Source organism: Labrus bergylta, chromosome 14 (assembly GCF_963930695.1).
Source record: "Labrus bergylta chromosome 14, fLabBer1.1, whole genome shotgun sequence".
NCBI classification, from domain to species: domain Eukaryota; kingdom Metazoa; phylum Chordata; class Actinopteri; order Labriformes; family Labridae; genus Labrus; species Labrus bergylta.
This window is the reverse complement of record NC_089208.1, coordinates 14,949,978-14,973,567: the sequence shown is the minus strand read 5'-3', so window position 1 is coordinate 14,973,567 and position 23,590 is coordinate 14,949,978. Positions and strand designations below refer to the sequence as shown.

The 23,590-nt window shown below is 38.6% G+C and overlaps 1 protein-coding gene across 2 annotated transcripts in view; it reads right to left on the bottom strand.

Moving 5' to 3' along the window:
- The window catches only part of septin8a (septin 8a), a 37,630-nt gene extending 15,409 nt beyond the window's left edge, over window positions 1–22,221 (bottom strand). Inside the window, exons 1-6 of one of the 2 annotated variants that reach the window (XM_020638324.3) lie at window positions 22,063–22,221; window positions 12,567–12,681; window positions 12,057–12,252; window positions 7,900–8,086; window positions 1,997–2,158; window positions 401–497 (exon numbers count right to left, since the gene is read on the bottom strand). In XM_020638324.3, coding sequence (XP_020493980.1) covers window positions 401–497; window positions 1,997–2,158; window positions 7,900–8,086; window positions 12,057–12,252; window positions 12,567–12,681; window positions 22,063–22,092 — 787 coding nt within the window. In that variant the 5' untranslated portion in view covers window positions 22,093–22,221. The remainder of the gene's footprint in view (window positions 1–400; window positions 498–1,996; window positions 2,159–7,899; window positions 8,087–12,056; window positions 12,253–12,566; window positions 12,682–22,062) is intronic. The other variant, XM_020638323.3, reaches the window with a different exon arrangement.
- Window positions 22,222–23,590: the final 1,369 nt, after the last annotated feature.

Here is a 23,590-nt window from a genome sequence, read left to right as displayed (position 1 = left end):
CCCTTGTTGATGCTAAGTCAAGACTAACACTGGAATGAGATTAGCTAAATCTTTTCTTAGTATTACATTTATTATTGTAAAACAGGAAATTATTAAATAATTATTAAGATGGAGTTTCATGGAGAACCCATTCTAATGGAACTGAACTCAAACTTAACATTTTTTTATATACATAGGTTAATGTGTCAGAGATGTGTTACAGGTCTTAAGATCCACAAGGATAACAGTGCAAATATCACAGTTTGACAAATCCCTCTGCCTTATTGCTAAAAATATTTAGTTCCATTCATTCGAGAAAGGGAATCTGGACATTCATTGACCCCTTCATGAACTTACTGTTGTGTTTGCTAGAGACACACAAACACCCCGAGCCATTATCTTGCTTCTAAATGGTTCTCACCTTGCACAACACCCCAGGGGTACTGTCTGGCCCTCACGGTTTTGTTACCCACTTTGACCTCTTCAACGCTTCCAACCACAGCAAATGGAAGATGAGCCTGAACAAAAAGAGACATTAAAGTTTTTAAAGCCTTAAAAAGTCATAGACGTAAATGGAGCCACTACCAGATAGGCACAATCACAGCTGCTTTGTTTTTTACGGGTTACTTTTTCTTAATGAGTTTTTCCCCTAGACTCTTAATAAAAAAAACACGGTAACATTTCAGCCAACAACAAGAAGCACAACAAGGAGAGACAGTAAACCTGAGTTTTTCCAATAAATTCTGTTTTTTACTGTGGCTGGCGTCTGTCTTATCTTTCACAACCAGACCACACCAGAGAGTAGTGTAACCATGCTGAAATATGAGCAGCAACAAAGCTCTCTTTTATGTGTAACATGTGGTTCAGTCTGGTCTGAGAGGCCAATTTCGTTGAGGTGATTAAACACACATCTACCTTCTCATTGCTCTCAGAACTAATACGCCTTGTTAGGATCAACAGCGAGGCTTCATGGAGGGAAAACATGCCTGATACACAACCTCAAAAATTAGGCGGAGAGTTGGAACCAGCTGGCTGGTTGCAGCTCAGAGGAACAAGCTGGTGAGTGTGGGTGCTGATGTAACCGACTATGAATAGATGGGGATACTGAACAAGTACATGGGAGAATTTACTGTTTGCGCATTTGTACATGTGTGGGTGAGTGTTTTGAGTAAAGTGTGATTATACATCATCCCAATTATAACATTGCCACTAAAAATGGTACTGAGTACTGTTAGGGAGATGTGTTCATGTTTGCTGCCTCAAAAAAAGGCACCAGAGTATGGGCAGCAGTATAAGAGCATGTGCTGCAATCTAGTGTACAAGTTATTTGTATTATAGAGATATTCAAGGTACGGGGAACTGGTGCAATCAAACAGGATCAGTGATCGTATGATAATGTTTAGAACTTCATGGAAAGTTTCAATAAAAAGTAGGCTCGGGGCGCGCTGGTGGCGCAGTGGTTAGGGCGCGCGCCCCATGTATTGAGGCTGTCGTCTCGAGCGGGAGGCCCGGGTTCGCTTCCACCCGTGGCCTCTTTCCGCATGTCGTTCCCCACTCTCTCTCCCTGATTTCCGACTCTATCCACTGTACTATCACTGCATTAAAGGCACAAAAAAGCCTAAAAATAAATCTTAAAAAAAAAAAAAAAATGTTTTAAAAAGCAGGCTCTAGCGCTTATCTGTGAACAGTAAATTGCAGATATTTTGAGTTTTTTAGTACAGTCTCAGATTTGTGGGATTAAAAAAGTGCCTCGATAAAAGAAACTACATTACTGTTCAGCATGTCCTAAAAGTAATAAGCTAGTGTTAACATGTGCTGCCGTTGCCAGATGTGTAGCACATGTGGTGGTAAAGGCGTGAGGTTACATGTCAGTAGGAAAACAGATACCAGAAGTTCTGTGGGTCAACAGTTTAAAGAACAAGCCATCAGTGTGTGTTCGCAATTCTATAATGAACACATAATGGTGAAAATATCGACTACAAGATTGTGATTATTGGAGTGTGACAACATGACTCACGTTCATGGAGGCGTTGATCTCACTGACGGCTTCATCATCTGTGGGGAACTGATAGATCTGGACGCCGTTGCTCACCAGCTCACTCATGATCTTTATTTTGAATTTATGGAGCTCACTCTTGGAGATCGTGTCAGCTTTGGCAATGATGGGAATTATGTTCACCTAAAGGAACCAATGAGAAAAAGAAACCGTTATAAAATACATGTGCAATATGTCCAGCATTTTTGAAAGCAGCTTTGTTATTCAGCATATATGATTGAATGTGTTATGTCATTGTTTTGTTTAAGCTGGTTTGACTTGCGTTCATAACAGATAAACACAAGCTCAATATGATTACAGAGAATCAGCCAAATGTCTTCACAGAATCACAAATCAGAACAATTAAGGTCTATTTTTCAGAGGTTCAAAAACAAACACGGTGGATGAAGCTAAATAAAACATACTGAGGACCTAATTAAAAACATAAACCAAATAAAGACCTCACTGAACATGGCTGAGGAAGCACACCAGACCATGCACATGAAAACTGCTCAGTCAGAAGCCCTAAAGACACATTAAACAAACGGTGATTATGAAAACAAACAGGGCTCCATCTCCAATCAGCAGCAGATGTGAAGATATAAACACAGTGTTTTGGAATTCCTTGATACAGCAGCATTACTCAAATCACTAAGGATGAGGAGGGTGAATGAGGAGGATCCCCACAGATCCACTCATCAATTCCACAGTGAGACTCAGAGGGAGAGCCAGAGCTTGTTAGAATTCAACTTACAGGCTCATCATACTTTACTAGATCATTAATTTACAGCAGGGTAGCCAGTATTGTGTTTTAAACCTTATTTTACAAGCAATGTTCACTAATGACTATCCAGTACTGACAACAGCCCTGCTGTGTGTTCCCTAGAGCAGCCAAGGGAGGCAGGAGACAAAGATATTTGTTCACTTCCCACAACCGAGTTTTCCCAGCTGGCCTACGAGTATTCCCACAGAGTTCTCGATGTGTGTTTAAAACAAGTAGGAGATCCAGATGGTGATCTTCGACCTCATCAAATTACTGCATTACGTAAGATTATCAAGGAGTAATGAAATTCTCATTTTCTGATATTTCTGTAACTTTTTATTTTAATACACAGGAAAAATACCTGTATATAAAATGATCAAGTGTTAGGTTGCCTAAGTCAACAATTTCTCAGAATACTTTTGATATTTATTCGCTTCAAACACTGGTGGTGATGGTTTCCTTGGAGAGTGTAAATGACGCTGCATCTTTAAGAAAATGTGCTGAGTTATGATTCTGGATGGTGGTATTCATTTTGATGCAAACTCTGGTATCAAGCAGTTCAGATTTGACTAATAACTCATGTAAGAACACAGACATGAAGCTCTCTTTAAAGGTTAAATAAACATCTCTGCCTTTAATTCTGCATATTAAAGCTCCTGTGAGAACTTCATGTTGATTTTGGCAACACCTGTCTACAAAGCATGTTTATTTGTACATGTGTGGTTTTCCTGTTCAACCCTTTTTTGTCGATGTCTAAAGTGCTACATAGAATTATGGAAACTATTTATTTATATTTAGGCTGTTTCAACATATAGCTGTTAATCACCAGACATCTACCCCACAACAGCAGTGACATAGAAATGACCTCTATAGAACTCATCTATCTTTTCTCTAAGACTGGTTGACTTTTGTAGGTCATTTTGACTTTTGTATTACAGTCAAACTATGAATGACTTTAAAGGTTATCAGGAAATATCAGGCCTCTGGTATTACATAAACTGCTTATGATTTCCTTCTATTTAAGACAAAATCTCTCCATTTAAAACAGAAGACCCCGCCTTCAAAGCCTTATCTCTCTTCCTGCCTTCCTTTACCACTAACCACGCTCGCTCTTGTGGGCCATAATCACTCCCACAGAGGGTGGGGTGATCCGTACCACATTAAGAAGAAAAACACCATTGTGTCGATTTGACTGGAAACTCTAAAGAATGAGGGAAAAGTTGTTTCTGGTGTGCTTCCCAGATTATTTTTCTCTGGCAGGGTTGTGTGGCAGGAAAGATAGATCTGCTCACTTATCCTTTCTTTTATCAAGATTTAAGTTGATATTCGCATGTAGTTCTTCTTCCCTTGACAGAAATCAAACCCTGGGCCCTAATTGTTCTCCTGAAAATGCAGCACCTCTTGAAATCCTTCTGGTGGCATTAAAATGTATACTTGGTAACTTGAATAATCACTGGTATTATTCCTTTAGTACTGAAATGTTTGGGCGATTAGATTACTTGAAATGAGTCATAAACAAACCAGTTATGAGGCAAGATTTCTGCCTCTTAAAAAGGACATTTTTCTTGCCACTGTAGTAACTTTTGCTAAAATGTTGCTCAAGTGCTAAGCTCATGATGGATTAACGCTGGGTCTTTGTAATATAGCAATAAGTAAGGTATTTTACCTGCTTTTTGTTTCTGGAGATACCACTTGTTATGAATTGGCGCTATACCAATTAAGATTGATTGATTGATTATGTTTTGATAGTTGGTTTAAACTTGAAATTGTCTCTTTAAAGGTGCAAAGAACATTTATTTTTCTGTATTTTTGACATCTCACATACTGAACAGTGAGTCGGTTCATTGACAAATAACCACTCTGATGACTGAAAAAAATCTTAAGCTCCAAATTGAATACGTAAAACTGCTAAATCCAAAGGTTTAAGAGTATCTGTGGAAGTGGAGTATCGGGCAAGTAAAACAAAACTGTGTCACACTGTCAACATGATCGCTGTCCTGCTTTTAAATCAAACAGTGGTCATATTTCACATGAAATTAGATCACTGGGACTGATCAACTGACAGTGGTGTTCATCATGGCCCCCCACTGAGGAGTCCACTGTGGCAAACAAAAGCTGTTGACAACTCTAAACAAAAGCACCACCATTGCTGTTACACTTCAACCTTTTGGCAGTGTTGAACAGAAAAAGGCCTGGTAGTATCAGTCATGGAGAAAGAAAAAGAGTTGTGTTGATATGAATGGAAAGAGTGATTTATGTTTGATAAGCTGTTTTGCTTTCACTCATATTAGCGGTGAGTGTAGCGGGTAAGCTGCTATACAATAGCACAACACGTTCAGCTCATGTTCACTGCATCACATCGGAAATATATTTAGCTCAGGCAGGTAGGCTTTCATGTCTTGCTTCAAAGCAGGGGGCAGAGAGAGTTGGCTGTGGGTTGCTGTGGTGCTTTGGATGGCAGCAGGAAACAGTTGGCAATCCAGGCTGCCAGGATTCGATCACTCTGACAACATGTAAAGACAGTAGTGCAGAGGCTCAGGGGTTAGCGCTGTCACCTCACAGCCTGAAGAGTGCTGAGTTTGTATCTTGGCCTATTGTGTGTGAACTTCTCTCTGCTGTTTATTGGGTTTCTTCTCAGATCAGACCTGTTTTCTGGTTCTAACATAGAAATCAACAATCAGAAGACTTCCTTTGGCTGATGGAAGTTTCCCCCTAATTTGCTATGGCTCTCGAGAGTTTTGCCTTGAAAATACAGTTAGTTGTAGCAGTAAGGCTAAAGCTGGTTGTATAATCAATAGATGACTAAATAAAAAAAGTCTTCAAGGAATTGTTTAAATTATCTACCAAAGAATTTATATTTTTGTGTACATTCACTCTCTCTGCGGTAAGTAAAAGGTCCTCTTTGGTCCCCTAACTTCTGTTTTGGTGTCTGTACTGCAAAAGCTAAGGTAAGAGCGGTACTAGGAGGTGTTTGCCTTTGAAGCTTACTGCAAAAAAAATGTATACCATACTAATCCAGGGTGATTGTATCAGTTTAACCCAAGTTACAACATGCAAACAAATAATTTTTGGCCTGTATTGGGAATGAAAGAGGTGGAATTCTCCCTATAACCAGTCAGTGTAGCGTCAAAGTGATTGTTATCCCATTTAAAATAAAACAGTTGCATTTCTTTAAGACTCAAGTTTTTCAATGATTTAAAAAATTAAACGAGCATTTTATGTTCAATAAATCAACACAACATTAGATCACAAAACTGGGTGAAAACTTACGATGATCAAGGAATTGTTTCTAATCCAATTTCTAACTGGTCTTTGAGACCAAGAGATGACCGAGAGGTCCAGTCTTTGTTCTGAATAGTATCAGGAGTCGTTTGGCAGAGATGTGCAACAGTGCGTCAATTGTTGGCAGGGGTTAGTCAGCATGTTTTGGTCACAAGTTGACCATCTGCTCTGTTCTAGATTCTGTTCTGGATGATCAAACACAAGCAGGGCTAAATCTGCCCCTTGTCATCTTTACAGCAGTGCTGTTTATCAAATACAATTTTTACCTGCTATACAGAAAGGCATACTCAAACTCAGCTATAAATTATAATTTATATTATATAATATATGTATAAATACAAGCAGTTCACAACACAATAAATGTTTTGATGGCTTCTTAGCTGAAGGGCTTCTAAAATGTCAGTATAATCCTTCTCTTTCTTTAGTCAAACAAGTGCATATGGAGTTGAAGACACAAAATGATTTAGGTTTGCATTCTGAATGCCTCTTTCTTTCTTCGGGGCTTTGTAAACATGTGCTCTGAAATGTTTTGGGGATCTGAAACTCAAAACTTCCCACATGTTGAAACTTAAGAGTTTAAATCCTAAAACCACTGAAGTGTTCAGCTGTGTTTATGGCCTGAGACAGTTTTATAAATATTTGATCAAAACATCAACAGGTTGAATTTATCAAGCAGAAAGACTTCTCTACCGCTATATGATACATTATATTCATGGCAAATACACTTAATATGAAGCACGTTTACCTATTGGGATTACAGAGGAAATGTGTTGGTAGTAGGAGTCACAATAGCCATTGCGGTAAAGCATGCAAAGATTGGTAGAAAAACACACGCCCTGATGTACTAATACAATTTTAAATATACGCTACATCCCCAACTTTAACCTTCAAATGATCTTACTTACTTACTCTGAATTCGTCCTTCCCCACTCAAACTACCTCACCTTTTTCCCCACTTCAACTGCTGTTATGATGAGATGTTTTTTCCACTTTTCTTCGGATTGAGGTCAAGCCAATGATTTTGTCTCAGTTTGTCCGCACTCACCGGATGTATGACAAAACATGGATCCACTGACCAATAAACCATGTAGTAATACTCGCAACAGAGCAATGACAAAAGCCACAAATCAATGTTGCACTGAGTGAGACTATTGACCTGTGTATGGCTGACCTGTAATAATGTTAACTGCAAATATGTCAAACTGCAACTCAGAATTATAAAGATGATGACGATGGTCTCAATATTATTGATGATGATGATGGTGATGGTAATGACAACGGTTTTGTTGATAACAGCGACTTTTAAGATGGTTACTATACTGATTAGAGCTCTCAAGAACTGCCGTCAATGTTGTGCTTTGCCTTTGTGCAATGCCTGTCAGCACCTGTGTGTCCAATTAGACTCAAAGCTGATCGTTTGCACTTACTGACATTGTTTCCTTTTTCTAGATCCTTGCTTGGGTTGTACTTACTCTCTGATGTACGTTGCTTTGGATAAAAGCGTCTGCTAAGTGAATTGTAGAATAAAGAGTCATGATTTCTTCATTGATTTCCATGATCTTATATAAAACCCTCACAAAGACCTACTTATTCCTTGTAATGTAAAACATCATAAACTGTCAAGGTCAATACAGAAAACTGGATCACAACTTAACAAATAAAAGATTTTCAGTTGCAAAAAAGGATATCACACTTTGGCTTCTAGATGCCAAAAAGCACTGTCTGTGGACACATACCCTAAAAGGGCGGTCAAATTTCAGCAAGGGTTGTGTGCTTTTTGCCAAAAGGGGAAGAAGACAACAGCATGTTTATGTATGTGTGTTTGTGAGTTGTTTGTCACCTTAGAGTCCAGCTTTTTCATCGTGACGAGGTCTAGGGACTTCAGAGAGTGCCCTGTCGGGGAGATAAAGTAAAGACAGATGTGGATCCTCGTGTCGTGGTAATTGAAGAGGGATCTCTTGATCTTCAGCTCTTCTTGAAGATAATTCTCAAACTGAGTGTCGATGTAGTCCACAATTGGCTTGTAGCTGTGGAAGATGCCAAAGAGAAAGGATAAGTATTCATGACTGAGGGTTGAAGCTTAAATGTCTGACTTCTTTGTCATGCACTGGTGATAAAAGAAAATATGGAGTTGTCACTTGGGAAATGAACTGGGACAGTTGTGTTTTCAGTTACTGTGTGATCAGACTCTATGCCAAGATCTCAGCTTAGAGCTGTATAGCGTAGTGCTGCATGCATTTTGAGTTCTGCTTTTGGCAGTCTTGTTGAAACAAATCACAGAGACTGCAAGATATTCTGTCCTCTGTCGAAATGAATGAATGGTCTTACTAGACTTTAGTGTTAGCAGTAAATATAAAAACAGGAAATGGAAACAGCAGTGTTTTGAAGTATCGGCTGATAACCACATTTTTGTCCTTAAACAAAAAAGGACCAGAAACATATGTCAAAGACTGCACATGCCCTCCATTACTAGACAAGTCTTACTCCATCATGAACCAACAATAGAAATAAACCAGTACATCTTTTGAAGCATATTTGATTATTTATTTTAGGACATTAAACTGTGTGAAGATAATTAATGGAATTTTCTCAATAAGCCTGTCTGGAGAAGTTAATATGACAATGCAGCTTTAACTCAATTAGTTCAGTTCGTTTGGAGTGATGAGAAAGACACCATTAGATTCAGCTACATGTATAACATACTGCATCATGGCTGCCTAAGATGTAAGTCACAGAATGAGGTTGGTGTCACCCTCTGCTTTTACTTCACGTCTGGCTATATCCAACCAAATTGACAATCAAATGCCTTGTAAAACTACAGTATATACAATTTTAAGTAATGTCATAGTCAAAACTGATGAACTAATATTACAAGCCATCAGAGGCACTAAATTCTTCCAAGACACTGAAGTGTAACCCAGATTAAAGAGAGTACACGACAAGAACCCGTTCAGTACAAGAATATACTCAATACATTAAGAAGTGCAACATGCTCTGAGCCACCTACAGAGTGCAAACCCAAAAGGCACAGGTTTAGAGCTACAAGATGACAAATCTTAAGTTTTTTTTAACCGCATTTATGATTAGTGGAGTCAATGAAGCAGTAAGTTCCTCAGTGCATGCAATTACAACCAATGAAATCGAGTTATTCTGCTTGCAAGCTGCAGTGCCTGCATGTAGTAGGATGCTATGAAAGCACAGCCTTTGCATTGCTCCCCCTGAATTCTCTTTGCCTTGTACTCTGCCTCAAATAAATATGTCTGAAAATCCAAGTGTTCCCTCCCTCTCTTAAAACATGTCCCTGTTGATCATATGCTCAGAATACTCACAAGTTGAGATTACATTCTCAATTGTGTGTCTTCATAAATGTCATGTTACTACTCAGTGAGAGTGAGAGAAAGAGAGAGAGAGAGAGAGAGCAGTGTAAAAAATATTTTCTATATCCTCAGCTAGCTCCATTAACAGTCATTTGTCTTCTTCATTCACATCTATCTTCCATCTTCCCCTGTGGAATGCACAAACTCTGACCTTTGGAGGCTCTCAGTGAGCATTTACAGTCTGCTTCAGGGTCTGTCCTTCAGTATGTTGGTTTATACAGTCTGCAGGGAAAGCTGCTACCAAAGGGCGTGAGAGTGCCGCACACTGGCTTGGCCACAACAACATCACTTCATTCCACAGCTGAATTAAAAAAATTAAATAAACGTTATCCATGCCGTCTCATCTCCTGTCTCAATCCTAGGGCCGGGGCGATATGCTACAGTCTCGATTTGACAGACTGGATCTGATAGTGTTGATTATTGCGATTTTCTATTCTGTTTTCTACCAAAACAAAAGTTGAACCATATAACAGGAGAAAGAGAGAGAGAAGAACATCTGAATATATAAATTATATTTCCTAAAACAATGCACATCACGTCAGACAGTCTTTGTCTTTTGAGCTTAGATTTTTCAGTAGTAGGGCCAAGAGCGGCTGAACAAACCCTGAACAAAGACTCTGAACGCTCTAACAAAGACGCTGGGTGGAGTGGTTGCCTCCCAAATACCCGCATGCTGCTGATTTTGCTCTCTCTTCACTGGGAACAGCTCTTTAATTAAAAATTGACTTATTTAGCTTGTGAGCTAACCGCAACAAAAACTAGCGGTCTAAGATTAATCAATGATCACCTCCCCGGCTCTCTGCTACAAGCGGTTTCACTGACCTGGAACAAATACCCATGGTTTACTGGATCCAAATCCCACAATCTAGTTTTGGGGATGACAGCTGAGGTTTTATTTTCCTTGTAAAACGGAATGTTCATTAGATGAGCTGATAGGCTAGATAGCCTACTTGCTCACAGAGATGGTTGTATGAAACTGAATACATACAGACACGACAACAACTCGCCGCAGGTAATCTTTTAACAGTTGGGATGAAAAGCAGCTGTTTTCCCTATTAATAGATTTTTATTTATTTATTTACCATTTTATTCAGAGAGACTGATGAGGGATGAGGCTGAGTTATAGCTTTATTAATAGCCTGAAAGATTCAGGGCTTTAGAGGAAACAATGCATGCTTTTTTTTTTTTTCCTTTCTGCATTCTCTTGGCACACATTAATCGTTTTTCTGTAAACGGGTACGACATCACTATTATCGATCCCAGGGGGATTTTTTACAACGTCTAATCAAAAATCTAAATACTTAAGTGAATCCTTTTTTTTTTTCCCCATCACTACTTATTTCCATCCTACGGAGGAAAGAAAACGGTGCAGAAACCTTGACTGATATTCCTTTGTGCCTGTTTCTTTCATTTGTATTACGTGGCAACATTGACCTAATTTTAGCAAAACTATGCAGTTGACAACTTGCAAATAGAAAAGAGGTTTTGGGTGAGGATTGACAGGAAAATATGTTGTTACATCAGTCAGGATTCAAAGGAAAACATTTTTTTCCATTTCATCGTAAATCAGCGATGGTTTGCCTAAATGGACTCTTTTTATTGATGATTAGTAGAACATTTGGTATAAAATAATGTGTAGTTGAATCTTTGTTCTTTGCTTATTTACTTAAACTTGAAGAGATAATGGATTTCCTTTCTGCACTACAGTGATCTGATTTGGATTTTATATTCAAACCTGTTTACAGCTATTAAAATGCAACACATACTTGCTGAATAAATGGGTGGCTTTTTAGATAATTATACAAGTGATTAAAGCACTGAAGATGACCTTTAAGTAGTTTTAGCTTGAAACATTCCTCCTGAACTTCTCACATGGCTCCATATCAATTACTGTTACTGTAAATGCAGAATGGTCTAAAAATTGGTGTGGCTGACAATTTTTTTGTGTCCCATTAATCAATTTAGGACATACAAGATGTATACTGTCATTCAAGACCAAATATGTTAAATACTAGCCTGTACCAGTGTTTCCCACACAGACGATACCTGGGCAACCAGCCCTACATTTCTTAAGTACATTTCCTGACATTTCTGAGAAACAGTGAGAGAGGAGAGACACACGCTAGAGAGAGAAAAAGAGGGAGTGGGAAGTCAGCTGACGCACGTCCCTCCCATAAATGCGACGATAAGGGTGCTATGCCTGATTTAAAACTGCACCTTCTCATTCAACATGCTCTAATACTTTTCTGCACCTGCAGTGATCGTTGTGATGTGCATCATAAGTGTCATCATCAATAGGCCAAACGCTGATCCCCTGGTGTTACATACAACATATCAAGAGAAACATTTCAAAACACTGGTAATGCATTTTAGCGTCCTCACATACTGCTATGTCAAAAAAACAGAGTTAAAAAGGTACAAAAGCAATGTAAGACAAGCCGCTGTGTGTACAAAAGGAATGAGGAAGGAGAGGAGCAGGCATGTGTGGTGTGTGCATGTGTGGTGTGTGTATGTGTGTGTGTGTGTGTGTGTGTGTGTGGTTTTAGCTTCCTGGATTTCATAAAATACTTCACTTTTCATGCAAAAGAATGCAGATCATGCCAGATTTCCTCCTCCTCACCTAAATTCCTTGTTTATTTGGTCTCCGAAGCCAACAGTATCAACAATCGTCAATTTCAGGTGAACGTTGCTTTCCTGCAGGTCGTATGTTCGCGGCCTCAGATACACGCTGTTCTGATAATGGCTTGCCTCTTCGTTTTCGAACATGGTATTGAAGAGCGTGTTCATTAACGTTGATTTTCCAATACCCGTCTCCCCTGTGGATTATAGCAAGAAGAGAGAAAATGGAGGCAGAGTAAGTTAAATCACTCAAACACCAGGGAGTAATTAATTCACTATCAGACAGGACATTTTTATTGCAGCAACACAAGTGGGAGGTCTGTGCCTTGATTTCATGTCAGGAAAATAACAGAATGTTGGTGATTTGTCGTCGTGAAACATGTTGTTTGGAGGTAAACAAATCAAGACTATGGTTAAAAAATAGTGAAGAGAAATCAGTTCAAGCATGGCAATTTTGTGAGGTGCTAATTGTATTCAGTTACTTTCAGACATGCTGTGGCTTATTACTCACCTACACACAGAATATTGAAGCAAAATCCCTGAGTCACGGATTTACTGACCAGTTGGTCAGGGAGGCTGTCAAATCCCACATGGCCTCCCAAATTCAGGTTACGCTTCTCTTCATTCTGAGGGATAGAAAGAAAAAAAACATTTAAAGCCTGGTGTCATGTAAGGAAAACACACGTGGGGAAAGTATTAGTCACAGGTAGAAAGAGCTGGAGCCTTCACATTCCTACGCAAATAAATGTCAAACACCCTCCATGCATTCTGCAGATGTTAAACCCATTCTCTGACAATTAAAATTGAGGTAATCAGGGCCTGCAGTGAGGACGAGCTGGAAAATCCTTCACAAATATGAAGAACTAAAGACCTTCACACAAAAGAAATTATCCATATTTTTAAAGCCACCAGAAAATATCCAATCAGAGAAATATTCTAGTATCCCAGTCCACAATTGGGGAAAAAAGTCACTAATGAAGAATGTTGAGCAGATTGATGGCTGTATCATAAGTATTTATAACTTTACCTTTTACTTTTTATTACTTCAGTATAAATGGCTCACCCAAACACTAGGAAACATGTCACAAAACCATCTTATTTTAGGCACTTGAATCATGTTTTTCAGTACAAGGAAACTGAGTGTGACTAGCTGCAGCACCCAAATCTGTAAACAAAACCACAACTAATCTCTTATCACCATCGATACGCTCAATTATTGCAGAGACGGTCCACGACCACTGTATAATCCAATCTGCATTAAGGACAGAGTATCCTAAAAGAACAAATATTACTGATATCAAAAAAAGAGATAGGCAGACAAAACTATTGTGAGCTTTTTCAACTTTGAACTCTCATATCTGACACATCTCATCTGGAGGAGAGACCATTGGTGAGAAGAGGATACAGAGCATGTGAAAGCTGAAGAGGAAGGGAACAGACAACACGTTGAGATGAATGAGGCCACCCGAGCTCGTCTGGCTCAGCTACGAAGGACTGCATATTTGAGGGCTGATGTCACCGAGCACAGGCAGCCCGAAAGCAGAGCATGCAGGGCTCAGCTGAACTCAGGGGTGGAGGCAGGCTCTGTATGCAGCTATAAACCTATAACTATAACTGAAATACACAATAAACAATGAGCTCTATGTGTTTGCGTAAGAAAAAAAAAAGTATAGCTTAAATGGCAGGAAATAGTACAGTATATGACATGAGCTGAGCTCTGCAGTATTGAGCTGAACTGCAGCACACGGTGAGTTAATTGCATTAAATAAACATGCATGTAAGAAAAAAGAATCAATACAAGCTATAAAAATGCTTCTATTGTCATGATGTCATGTTGTGAAACAAGGAGGTGAGGAAGTTGGTTTCGAGGTAAATCAGTTAGAAGTGCAGGTGAGCTTTAACTGCTACTTTCAAAAGGAAATTAACTGCAGGTTGTTTTGATTATGGATTATTCGCTTCAGTCAAATAATGTCAACATTTACTGGTTCCACCTTCTCTCATATAAGGTATTATTGCTTTTATAATTATCATTAACTTCTGATTGTAAAATAAAAGTCTTTGGAACTGATTCTTTTTTGTTAGAAAAGGAATTTATTTGGAGGTCTCTCTTTGGGCTTTTGCAAAATGTAGACATTTTTCACATTTAATTGAGAATTATCGATCATTAGTTGCTGCCTTACACAAGTTTAACTGCCCATATTCAACTTTGATTTCCTTCATATAAAATATAAAAGAACTACTAACGTTACTCCTACATTAAAGGATATGTTTACAAATCTTTTTTAATTCACCTAGAAGCTAAAATAAAGGATTACATTTTGCACACTTTTCAAATGTGTGTCTAAGAGGTCTAAAATTGGAAGAGAAGCTCTTCCAATTTTTGATGTTTTTTGTTCCTTTTGAGACTCAATTAGAAGCCACTTTAAACAAAAGCCTATGTTAATGTTTGTACTGCTCTGTACTGTAGCAGGTTAACAAAGATGAGGAAGAGGAAAAGGCAGTGGCCATTTCTTGTTGGTGTAATCACTTTACACTGAGAGCTTGTTGGACGCATTAAGGCTTCCCAGTGGTATTCAGTTTGAATGAAGCTTGTGTAGATATTTGGAGAGATCACTGGAAGGGGGGAGGGTTTGAGCTGGTATCGTGCCTTGAAGGGAAACCGGTGCAATGACTGTCTGGATTCCAGATTTGTGTTTTAAATAGAAGAAGCAGAGAAAGTTTTATTAGCCTCTATTTGGCCAGGGAAGAATAAATAATGGGCTGCATGTATTTTCCATCAACTCCCTGTGTTGTACCCACACGTGGCAGCTTTCTTCCTGCACACAATTGGTGATTAGGCGTCTTGTTAAAAGACGCATTTTTTTGAGCTAGTGTGGATTTTTTTGTGTGTGCGTTACAATCACAGGTCTGTAAACTCTATGTGCCTCATTCATATTTGAGCCTTCAGAGAAACACCGAAACATTCTAGGAGCAAGCTTTTGTCAGTCATACGTTCTGTTTTTCTACCTTGTAAACATTGGTTCTGTGGATATCGTTCCAAACTCACAAAACCACACTGGTGAAACTCTCGGATTCAGATAGATGAGAAAGGTCCTGACTCAAGCGTTAATTCTATGTTGACCTCCTACACTGAACCAGACCAAGCTGACAGTAGCACATCATCTTTGTGTGAGTGATGAGTCTGTGACTGAGGCTGACCAAAAGCACATGCAGACTTTACCAGCAGTGTTATCTTTAAGGATCACACACAATAGTACTGCAGACGTGGACACAAACTTGCCAAGCTATGTGGCTTAACTAATGTGTGGTGACTGGTGAGTGTGTAATGGACTTAGTGGACAACAAGTCCTTTAGTGAAGTAAAAGCAGCAAAAAAAATATGGTTTAAAAAAAACATGCATCAAAAAACATTTTGCACTTAAATCTTACTTACATGAGTCTTTTATCAGAAAGAAATAGCATAGAATTTGAACAATACAATGGATTCTTATACTAAATATAGACCTGGATAATAGACACCTAAAAATCTATCAATTTAAATTCACTCGTTTAAAAATGTTTTACAAATTGTCGCTTAAAACAATGAAAACGCAACATCTGAATTCAAATAATGAAACTAGATTTCAGGAAATACTTGGAACAAGCTAATGTCTGTTTAAATATTGGTTGCAATTTTGTGGCTGGATGCTTCATATTGGAAATGGTCTTCTGCACTTTAAATGTCAAACAATGGAGTTACTTTTTTTGTGCAACGTTGACTTTGAAATGTAGTACAGCAGAAGGAATGAGCTTGCATGTGTTAATAAAGAAATATGAGAGCTACAGCTTATCTGTCATGTGAAACCATTTTATGTGAATTTTTTTTTTGTCTACTTGGGCTGACTTACGACACAGTTCAAAATAAATAAGAAGTGTTCCATCATGTGATACTGAGAAGATAATAGTTAAACATCAAAAATGACATTAAATTCTCAAAATAAACTTGACCTACACACTTGCAACAAATGACAACAGAATGAAAACACCCATCAGCGAACCACGTTAAGCCAGCAGCAGAGACCTGTTAGGGACACTTTGAGACATCCGTCTGTCCGGCTATGGTCCAGCCATCCAAGCAGAAAAGAGAAGAGCATAAAGTATAACAGGAATGACAAGCGTCTGGTTAACTATCTCAGGGTGAGGAAACAACATGGTTCCCAGGCCACCGTATCACCATGCCAACAGGAAATGGCTGCACACAGGGGCCCCGGTGGCTTAAAGTGATATGAGGCACAACATGTAGAAGCCAGTTTGTTATGGGCTAACAAGGCAATGCGTTCATTCGTCGTAATCATATTGTCAAATACAATTTATCGTAAACCCCTGCAAGAGATATGTTTGTAACTCCAAATAGACATAACTAAATTGCCTTCATGAGATGTGTCACAACCACTCATGCAGCCTCCAACTGTTCACCAAGTTGAGAAGCTAGACAAATCAAACATGATACTTTTGCCTCACTATCTCTATGGCATCATGCAACTCCATCTAACCTCCCATCTAGCGCAGTCTTCTTGAAGCAACAAACAATGCTTTATAAACATTAAAAGTAAGTCAAGGCAGCTCACAAGGCACGTGGACATCAGTCCTGGTGAAAAACTTTCCAAAAGGTGAAATAAGTCTGTGACATACAGCTCTAACCTGACATAAACTTAGTTGGAACAAAATCAAGATCAGTTTTAAGCCCCCAATTCTCTTCAGAAACACTTTCAGCAAACAGTCCTGATTTGACCTGAAATGTTCCTCTCAGTCATTCTCAGACCCCTCCTCCTCCTCCTCCTCCTCCTCCTCCTCCTCCTCCTCCTCCTCCTGCTGCTGTCTGTCTTTCTAGCCTCTTACGCCTTCTGGCCTCCCTTACCACCACCACCACCACCTGACTTGTGTCTGACTTGTGTTTGCAGTTCGTGTCTGCTTCAGTGAGTCTCCACCTGAAAGACAGCAGCAACCTGACAGACTGAGACACACACAGCTGCAGCTGAAACATGTGTGTGGGGAAAATATACAGAAGGAAAGCCTCTGAAAATACTTGAAATATTTACACAAATATAATCACTTGTGGTGCTCTTTGTGACTCAAAACTTTACCTAAATGTTGTGTTTTCAAATTCATTTTAAAGAGGCCAGATCAACTACTACGGGGTATTCTATTGTAATGGTCGATTCTCGCCCCCCCCCCCTTTTCTCACTTCACTGGACCTTTTCTGCTTCCTATATTATTTATATTTATTATAGAAACTGCAACAGGATTCTGTACCACTGATGATGCGTCAGGCTAGTAAAGCTGTGTTTTAATGATCTATCAATGCAGAGGACAGAGGGGCTTATGTAACATTTGGACAAGTGAGTAAGTTTGAAATAAATAATCAACTGTTTACTTGATTTAAAAAATATATATATTACCAAACTACTTTGATTAGAAATATTCACTTAATAAAGTAGTTCAGTGTTTTTTAAAACACAAATAATTTGGACGTTACATCTTCAAAACGTCATGATTTTTGTCTTTTAAATGATTTGCAGCTTTGAATTTCAAACATTTAGCTGGACAGAAGGTGCAGACATTACATTGGGTTCTGACACATTGCCAGAACCATCCTGGCTGTCCTGAAGCAAAGTTGAGTACTAAAAAGGACAGAGCAGTTTCTGTCACAGCTCCACTACAACAGAACAACCTGCCTGACAAATCTCAGCTTCAATTTGTATTGTCACTTTCTATCGATCCAAAATGTTTTACTGTTAATCTTATATTTGTGTTGCCTTATTGCTCCTTAGTTATCTTTGATTAAAGGGTGTAACTACTGCAAATGCTACAACTATTATATTGTGTTGTAGCTTTTTGTCACAGTTTCTGGCATTTCAAAGTACTGGTTCTTATATGCAAACAAAAGCTTTGCCTGCTACAGACGCAATGGTCAACTAATCTCAATTTAGCTCCTTATTCAGTCATCAGTTAATTCATATCCAGGACATATGTGCTGATACAGATCTATTATAACTACTATGTGTACACTGTCAAAAGTAAGAGCAATACAAAAACAAGATGGAAACAACATCTGAAACTACTGACATCTGATTTATGAAAAAAAAAAAAATGACCACGTATGACAAATAGTCAGCTGACTTAAAGACATGAATCATTATTAGCAAATAGCAACCAAATCTCCTGTGTGTAGTTGCTGAGGTTTACTAACTGTATGCAAACTTAAACTAGATTGTGAGAGAGGACATTTGTTTTTGGGGCTTCTGGAGACACTATGGGCCTAATTTGAATTTTAACATCTGTGAGGGGAGGAGACCACATCCTTGTACTGCGATAGCTGATCTTTTGCTGCCACATCTTAACATTGGTGTTCCCAACGTTAAGATGTTGACAGATGAGATTTAGATGACTCTCTTCTCTTTCTTCTCACACTCGTACACAAAAATGTGAAAGCTACATAACAGCTCTGCCTCGTCACTCATCTATGCCCAGCAGGAAAAGACAAAAAAAAACAGACAGGAGAGGAGACAGGAACCGCTCACTCATCTTTACAGTGCTTTGCTAAAATACGCTGTTTCCTCACTATTGCTGAACTACGGAAGAAAAAAGCTGTCCTGAAAATACATTTTCTAAGATCTGTCAGGGATGTTACGAGTCTGATTTTTCTCTCTGTCATATGAAAGAACTTTAACACAACACAAGTTAGACAAAACGCATTCTTTTCTCAGAAGGGTTTTTGAATGTTATATGGGTTGCTGATTTTGAAGAAATCAAGGAGGCAAACTTGACTTAATCCTACACTGACTGTACACTGTAAATCCAGAGGGGAATTATTGGGGACATTTCTTGCTCACTCAAACATGCACGACTGAATTTCCACCTGGGGATTAATAAAGTATTTCTGATTCTGATGCACATTTCTTCAGGCGTTCTGTTTGAAATTTACAGACAAGTGAATTTGAATCAAAGTACAGACTGAATCTTTCTTTCACTTTCTTTTTTGTTTATTAGACTGCCCTGCTCACGCTTTAACTCACTTGGGGGAATGTATTAAAATGGCTTTGATCTGACCTTTGACATACAGGCCTTAGTTCAGAACCCAAATCACAAATGAATAGCAGTGTTTTCTACAGTTCAGTGATAAAAGCACCACACATCTACTGTATATGTGAAGCAAATAGGACATGACACATGGAGCACAAGTGGAGACACATGACTGCTGATCGATAGACTGAATGCTACAAGCTTGTGAGGCTATGGAACAAGTGAGGATTATACATTCATGATTGACTTTCCTTGTTTTTTTGTTTTTTCAAACAGAGAGAACCCTGAAGGTTATTTTGAAATCAAAACCAACATTACTGCTCCCAAAATCTTTATTCAGCTTTCGCCAACATTATCTGTTAAGCTTAAATCTCAGAACATCACAACTGGAGCTCGGAAACAGATCCTTGAGAAATTCTGACATATTCTAAATACGTATATAGACTCATCATTACAGAGGCTGCAGCTCGGCTGTCATCACTCATCTACATCTACAACAGTAAATCTGACAAACTTTCCGCCTCCAGGAAGCTCTAGCCTGTATTTTTATATTGATGACACACACATATCAGTCTGTATGCTTGACCTTCAATCTGACCTGAGCAACATAGCTGAACAACATAAAAAAAAGGCAATGGCTAACTGCAGGCAGTCAGTTTACATAACAGCTATAAGAGCAGTTTATTTTTTTTTACTTTCTGCAGCAGAACAAAATGACATTTTTTTCTGTCCTTTGCGCCAAGTATCAAAGAAAAGAAAATGGCTGAAACCTTCATTGATGCTAGCAACATGAATTTAGGGGCAACATGTGGATTTGTTGTTGTCATTATCTAGTTTGCAGGATTATGTCTAAATTGATCAAAAATTTTCTGCAGAACAATTTTAGTTTTTCCTAATTTCAATCTCTTTATCAATTAATTGGTTAATTGAATAACATAATCTTTTAGCCTAGGTTTTATAGACGTGATTTCATATGAATATACTACAAAAAAATAACATCACACTAAGAATACAATTTAGGCACTGGCAGATTAATTTTTATTGCAAAGTTCAAAGGGCTTACACTGAAGGAATGTTATACTGTAAAGGCTTTAGGTATTTGAAATATACACATTTAGACTGTAAAAATAGCACTTTTGTCGATTAATAAACACTATTCTCTACCAAAAACAACCACAGCTGCAATTCCAAAGTGCAGGAATGTGCCTCTTATGTCCACATCTCATGCCTTAAAGCACTTTATGAGCCTTATTTGATGTCATGCATGCATGTAGGCCCCCCAGGAGAAACATTGCTCTTTATGGTCAGTAAGCACTGTACATGCATAATATGTTATAGGGCATTACATTACATAAGCATTTAAATGAACAACATCCTTCTTATTTATAACTTACACACTCTAATGCAATCAATGAGTGACACAACAGAATGGCAGTCAGTAAGATTGATCGCCTCATATGGCTCTCTGGCCTAGAAAGTTAACCCAAAGCGAAAGTGGCATTGACGTGGGCCAACCACACATCCCTATCAATATCTGCACATAATTAGCAGCGGGCGCTTTACACAAACCGCCAGGCGAGCATGTCAGTTTGTTCAGTTTGCTCTCACTTAGTTCCCAAAGTTAGACGGGGAGTCAGCCAGTCAGGCAACTGTGCGTCTGCTCGCGCCAACAGCCTGTTTCACTGCAATCTCAGCATTTTTCTCATTAATCAATGCTCCACTGTTGTATTCCAAAAGAAACATTTAAAAAAATTGCAAGAAGGCAATACCTTCTGCAACCTGCAGCCCCCTTTTTGGATGCATTCCTGATTTTTTTTTTTTTAAATTGCCCTCTGAGCAGTATACCAACTCTGTCCCTTTTTATTTTTGGGACCCTTTCCTTTTTTGCAGCTCTGTGTGTTGCAACAATAAGTGATAGGAGCGGCCCGGAGTGTGTTCTTAATCTCTTTATCCCTGCAACTCAGTGCTGCTTACTGTCCAATTCACCACTCACAAGGATCTCTTCAAGCATCTGCCAAAAAAGTTAATCACCCTTTATAAATCCCCTCCTGTGCATTCGCCTCCTCCCTGCACTATTGTTTTTTACCCATGACACACATGCTTTGAATTCTTGACATAAGAAGTTGACTGTCTTAATGAATGTAAATTGCTGTTTCCCTACACCTGTATTGCATCACCATACCTGACTGACAGGGCTTGTCACTTTGGAAAATAATGCAGGATACATTCCTCTCTCATACGGTAGTATGCCCAACCTAACAGGGGAGCAGCAATAGAACATGTCCAGCAATGGGGCTGGTGACACTTGACAAGTAAACTGATGAAACTGAACCACAAGATATATTTATCACCCATGAACAGGAAGCTAAAAAAAACACACACACGTCAACATGTTATAAGACTCACTGAGATGTAGATATCAAACACACAACAGTGGAATTCACCACACAAGTAGTAGGGACCCAATGTGTGTCAATGGAGCACACAGTGACTTGCAACGACTTTGTAGTTTTTAACATACCAGCTAGTCACTGTAATTTTAGTGTAGTGTTTAATAAAATGGTGATATATATATATATATATATGTATATAATACTGTTTTTGTTTTGACCGACACTTATTTTACGTCAGAAGATGATGCCATACGTTACACCCATATCAGTCAGTTAGAAAAAAAACACACAAATTTAATAAGTAACGACGTTAAATAGTGAAAGGTGCTGGTAGTGTTATCTGAAATACACCCAGTCACCATCACAGAAATCACTTCCACCATCTCGGTTACAAGGCTTTCAAAGCGGGGGAGGCTTAGCTTCATACCATACACACACACAACACGGCTAACGAACAAACACACTTTTTTACTAATCACAACCAAATCAACGGCTGCACTTAAAGAGAGGTAGATGAATACGAAGGAGGGGAAAATGCGTTGTTTTCACTTACCAAAAACACGTCAACGTCCGTGGCAGCCATGGTGAGGAATGTATGGAGTTTGTGCTGAGCAGAGGCGAAAGGGAACAGCCCTCGTCTCTGTACTAGCCTTGCTAAACTACTGAGCCAAACTGACAGAGACAGGAAGAGAGGGACACACACACACACACACAATACGGAGAGGAGCTGGTAACTAGGCAGGGAGGCTACTCTCCTAGGCGACAAGAGAATTCACTGCGACGCGCCTTCTGTTTCGCCAGCCAAGACTCGTTGTTTTTCTCGTGAGACTTCGAATTAAATTCTTAATTCATTTAAGAATATTGTATTTTTTTAACTTCTTTATTTCTTTAATTAGTTTTAAACCTTGATGTACACTATTATAGACGTAAACAGTCGTTTTTGCGGGTTTTTTTTATTTTATTTACAGTGCTAACAGTGAACGTTTTACAACCGTGTTAAAGTCGGTGAGCTGCCTTGACGTACATGTTTCATCTTTGGGCAGCAGGACACATACGTTACAATATGGCCACTTCTCAGGAACTCCTTTTGAGTAGGAGGAATGTCATGCTGCACACATTGCAAGCCAGGACAAGATGAAGATGCAAAACTGGGCGACAGGAGGGGGAAGAGCAAGAAATATGCACAAGATAGTAAAAACACTAAATCATCACTGCTGTGCTCTCAGCTGTGTCCTGTCAGGATAAAGCATTAATATTTAAACTCATTAATGAGGTAGTGTAGATTTTACGAGAATGTGGGTCAGCCAATCAGGGCAGGGAAACTAATTGTTGTAGGCTATGTTGTTGGTCTACTATTTTTTTTTACAACCAGTGTTTATAATGGCCTATTGTAGCCTATATAGAATAGAATAAAATTACTTTATTGATCCCAAACTGGGAAATATTAGCAAATCTAAACACAATATAATATTAAATACAAAGTAAATAAGCACTAAAAATATCAAAACTAAGAATGGGAATATATACAACCAGGATTTAACTAAGCATTACTAGTCTGAAGATTAAATAATGGAAGATTAAATGTAAGTGTGCAAAAACAGAGTCGTAGATGGTTGTAAATTAAATATGAAAGATTGAATATTGTACTTGTGTATTGTTTTACATGGTGTTGCTGGCATTGCGTTTATGTAAAAAACATTTGGGTTGTAAACTTTGAGCGTACTACTAGAATTTTGATATTAGGCTATATTGATACATTTGGGATTATAGTCCTCACTAACACTGTGGATAATCATTGAAAAGACCATGGTCATAGGTTTTCTCGTCTCTATTCCTCCGATTAGGATACAGCTATATGATAGGAGTAGGACATTTTCCTCACAGTTTGATTTTAAATGATGTCTTCCCTTTTTTTTTTTTATGTAGCTATGTTTGTGCTAGATATGCCTACATTTTTCCTAGTGATAGAATTACAATCGTAGCCCATAAGGCCTGTGAATATAATTGTACAGTCTTTCAAAATAGGCTATATACTATGGTGGGCTATACTTTATGGACTGGTATTATAGTGGTCTTTCAGA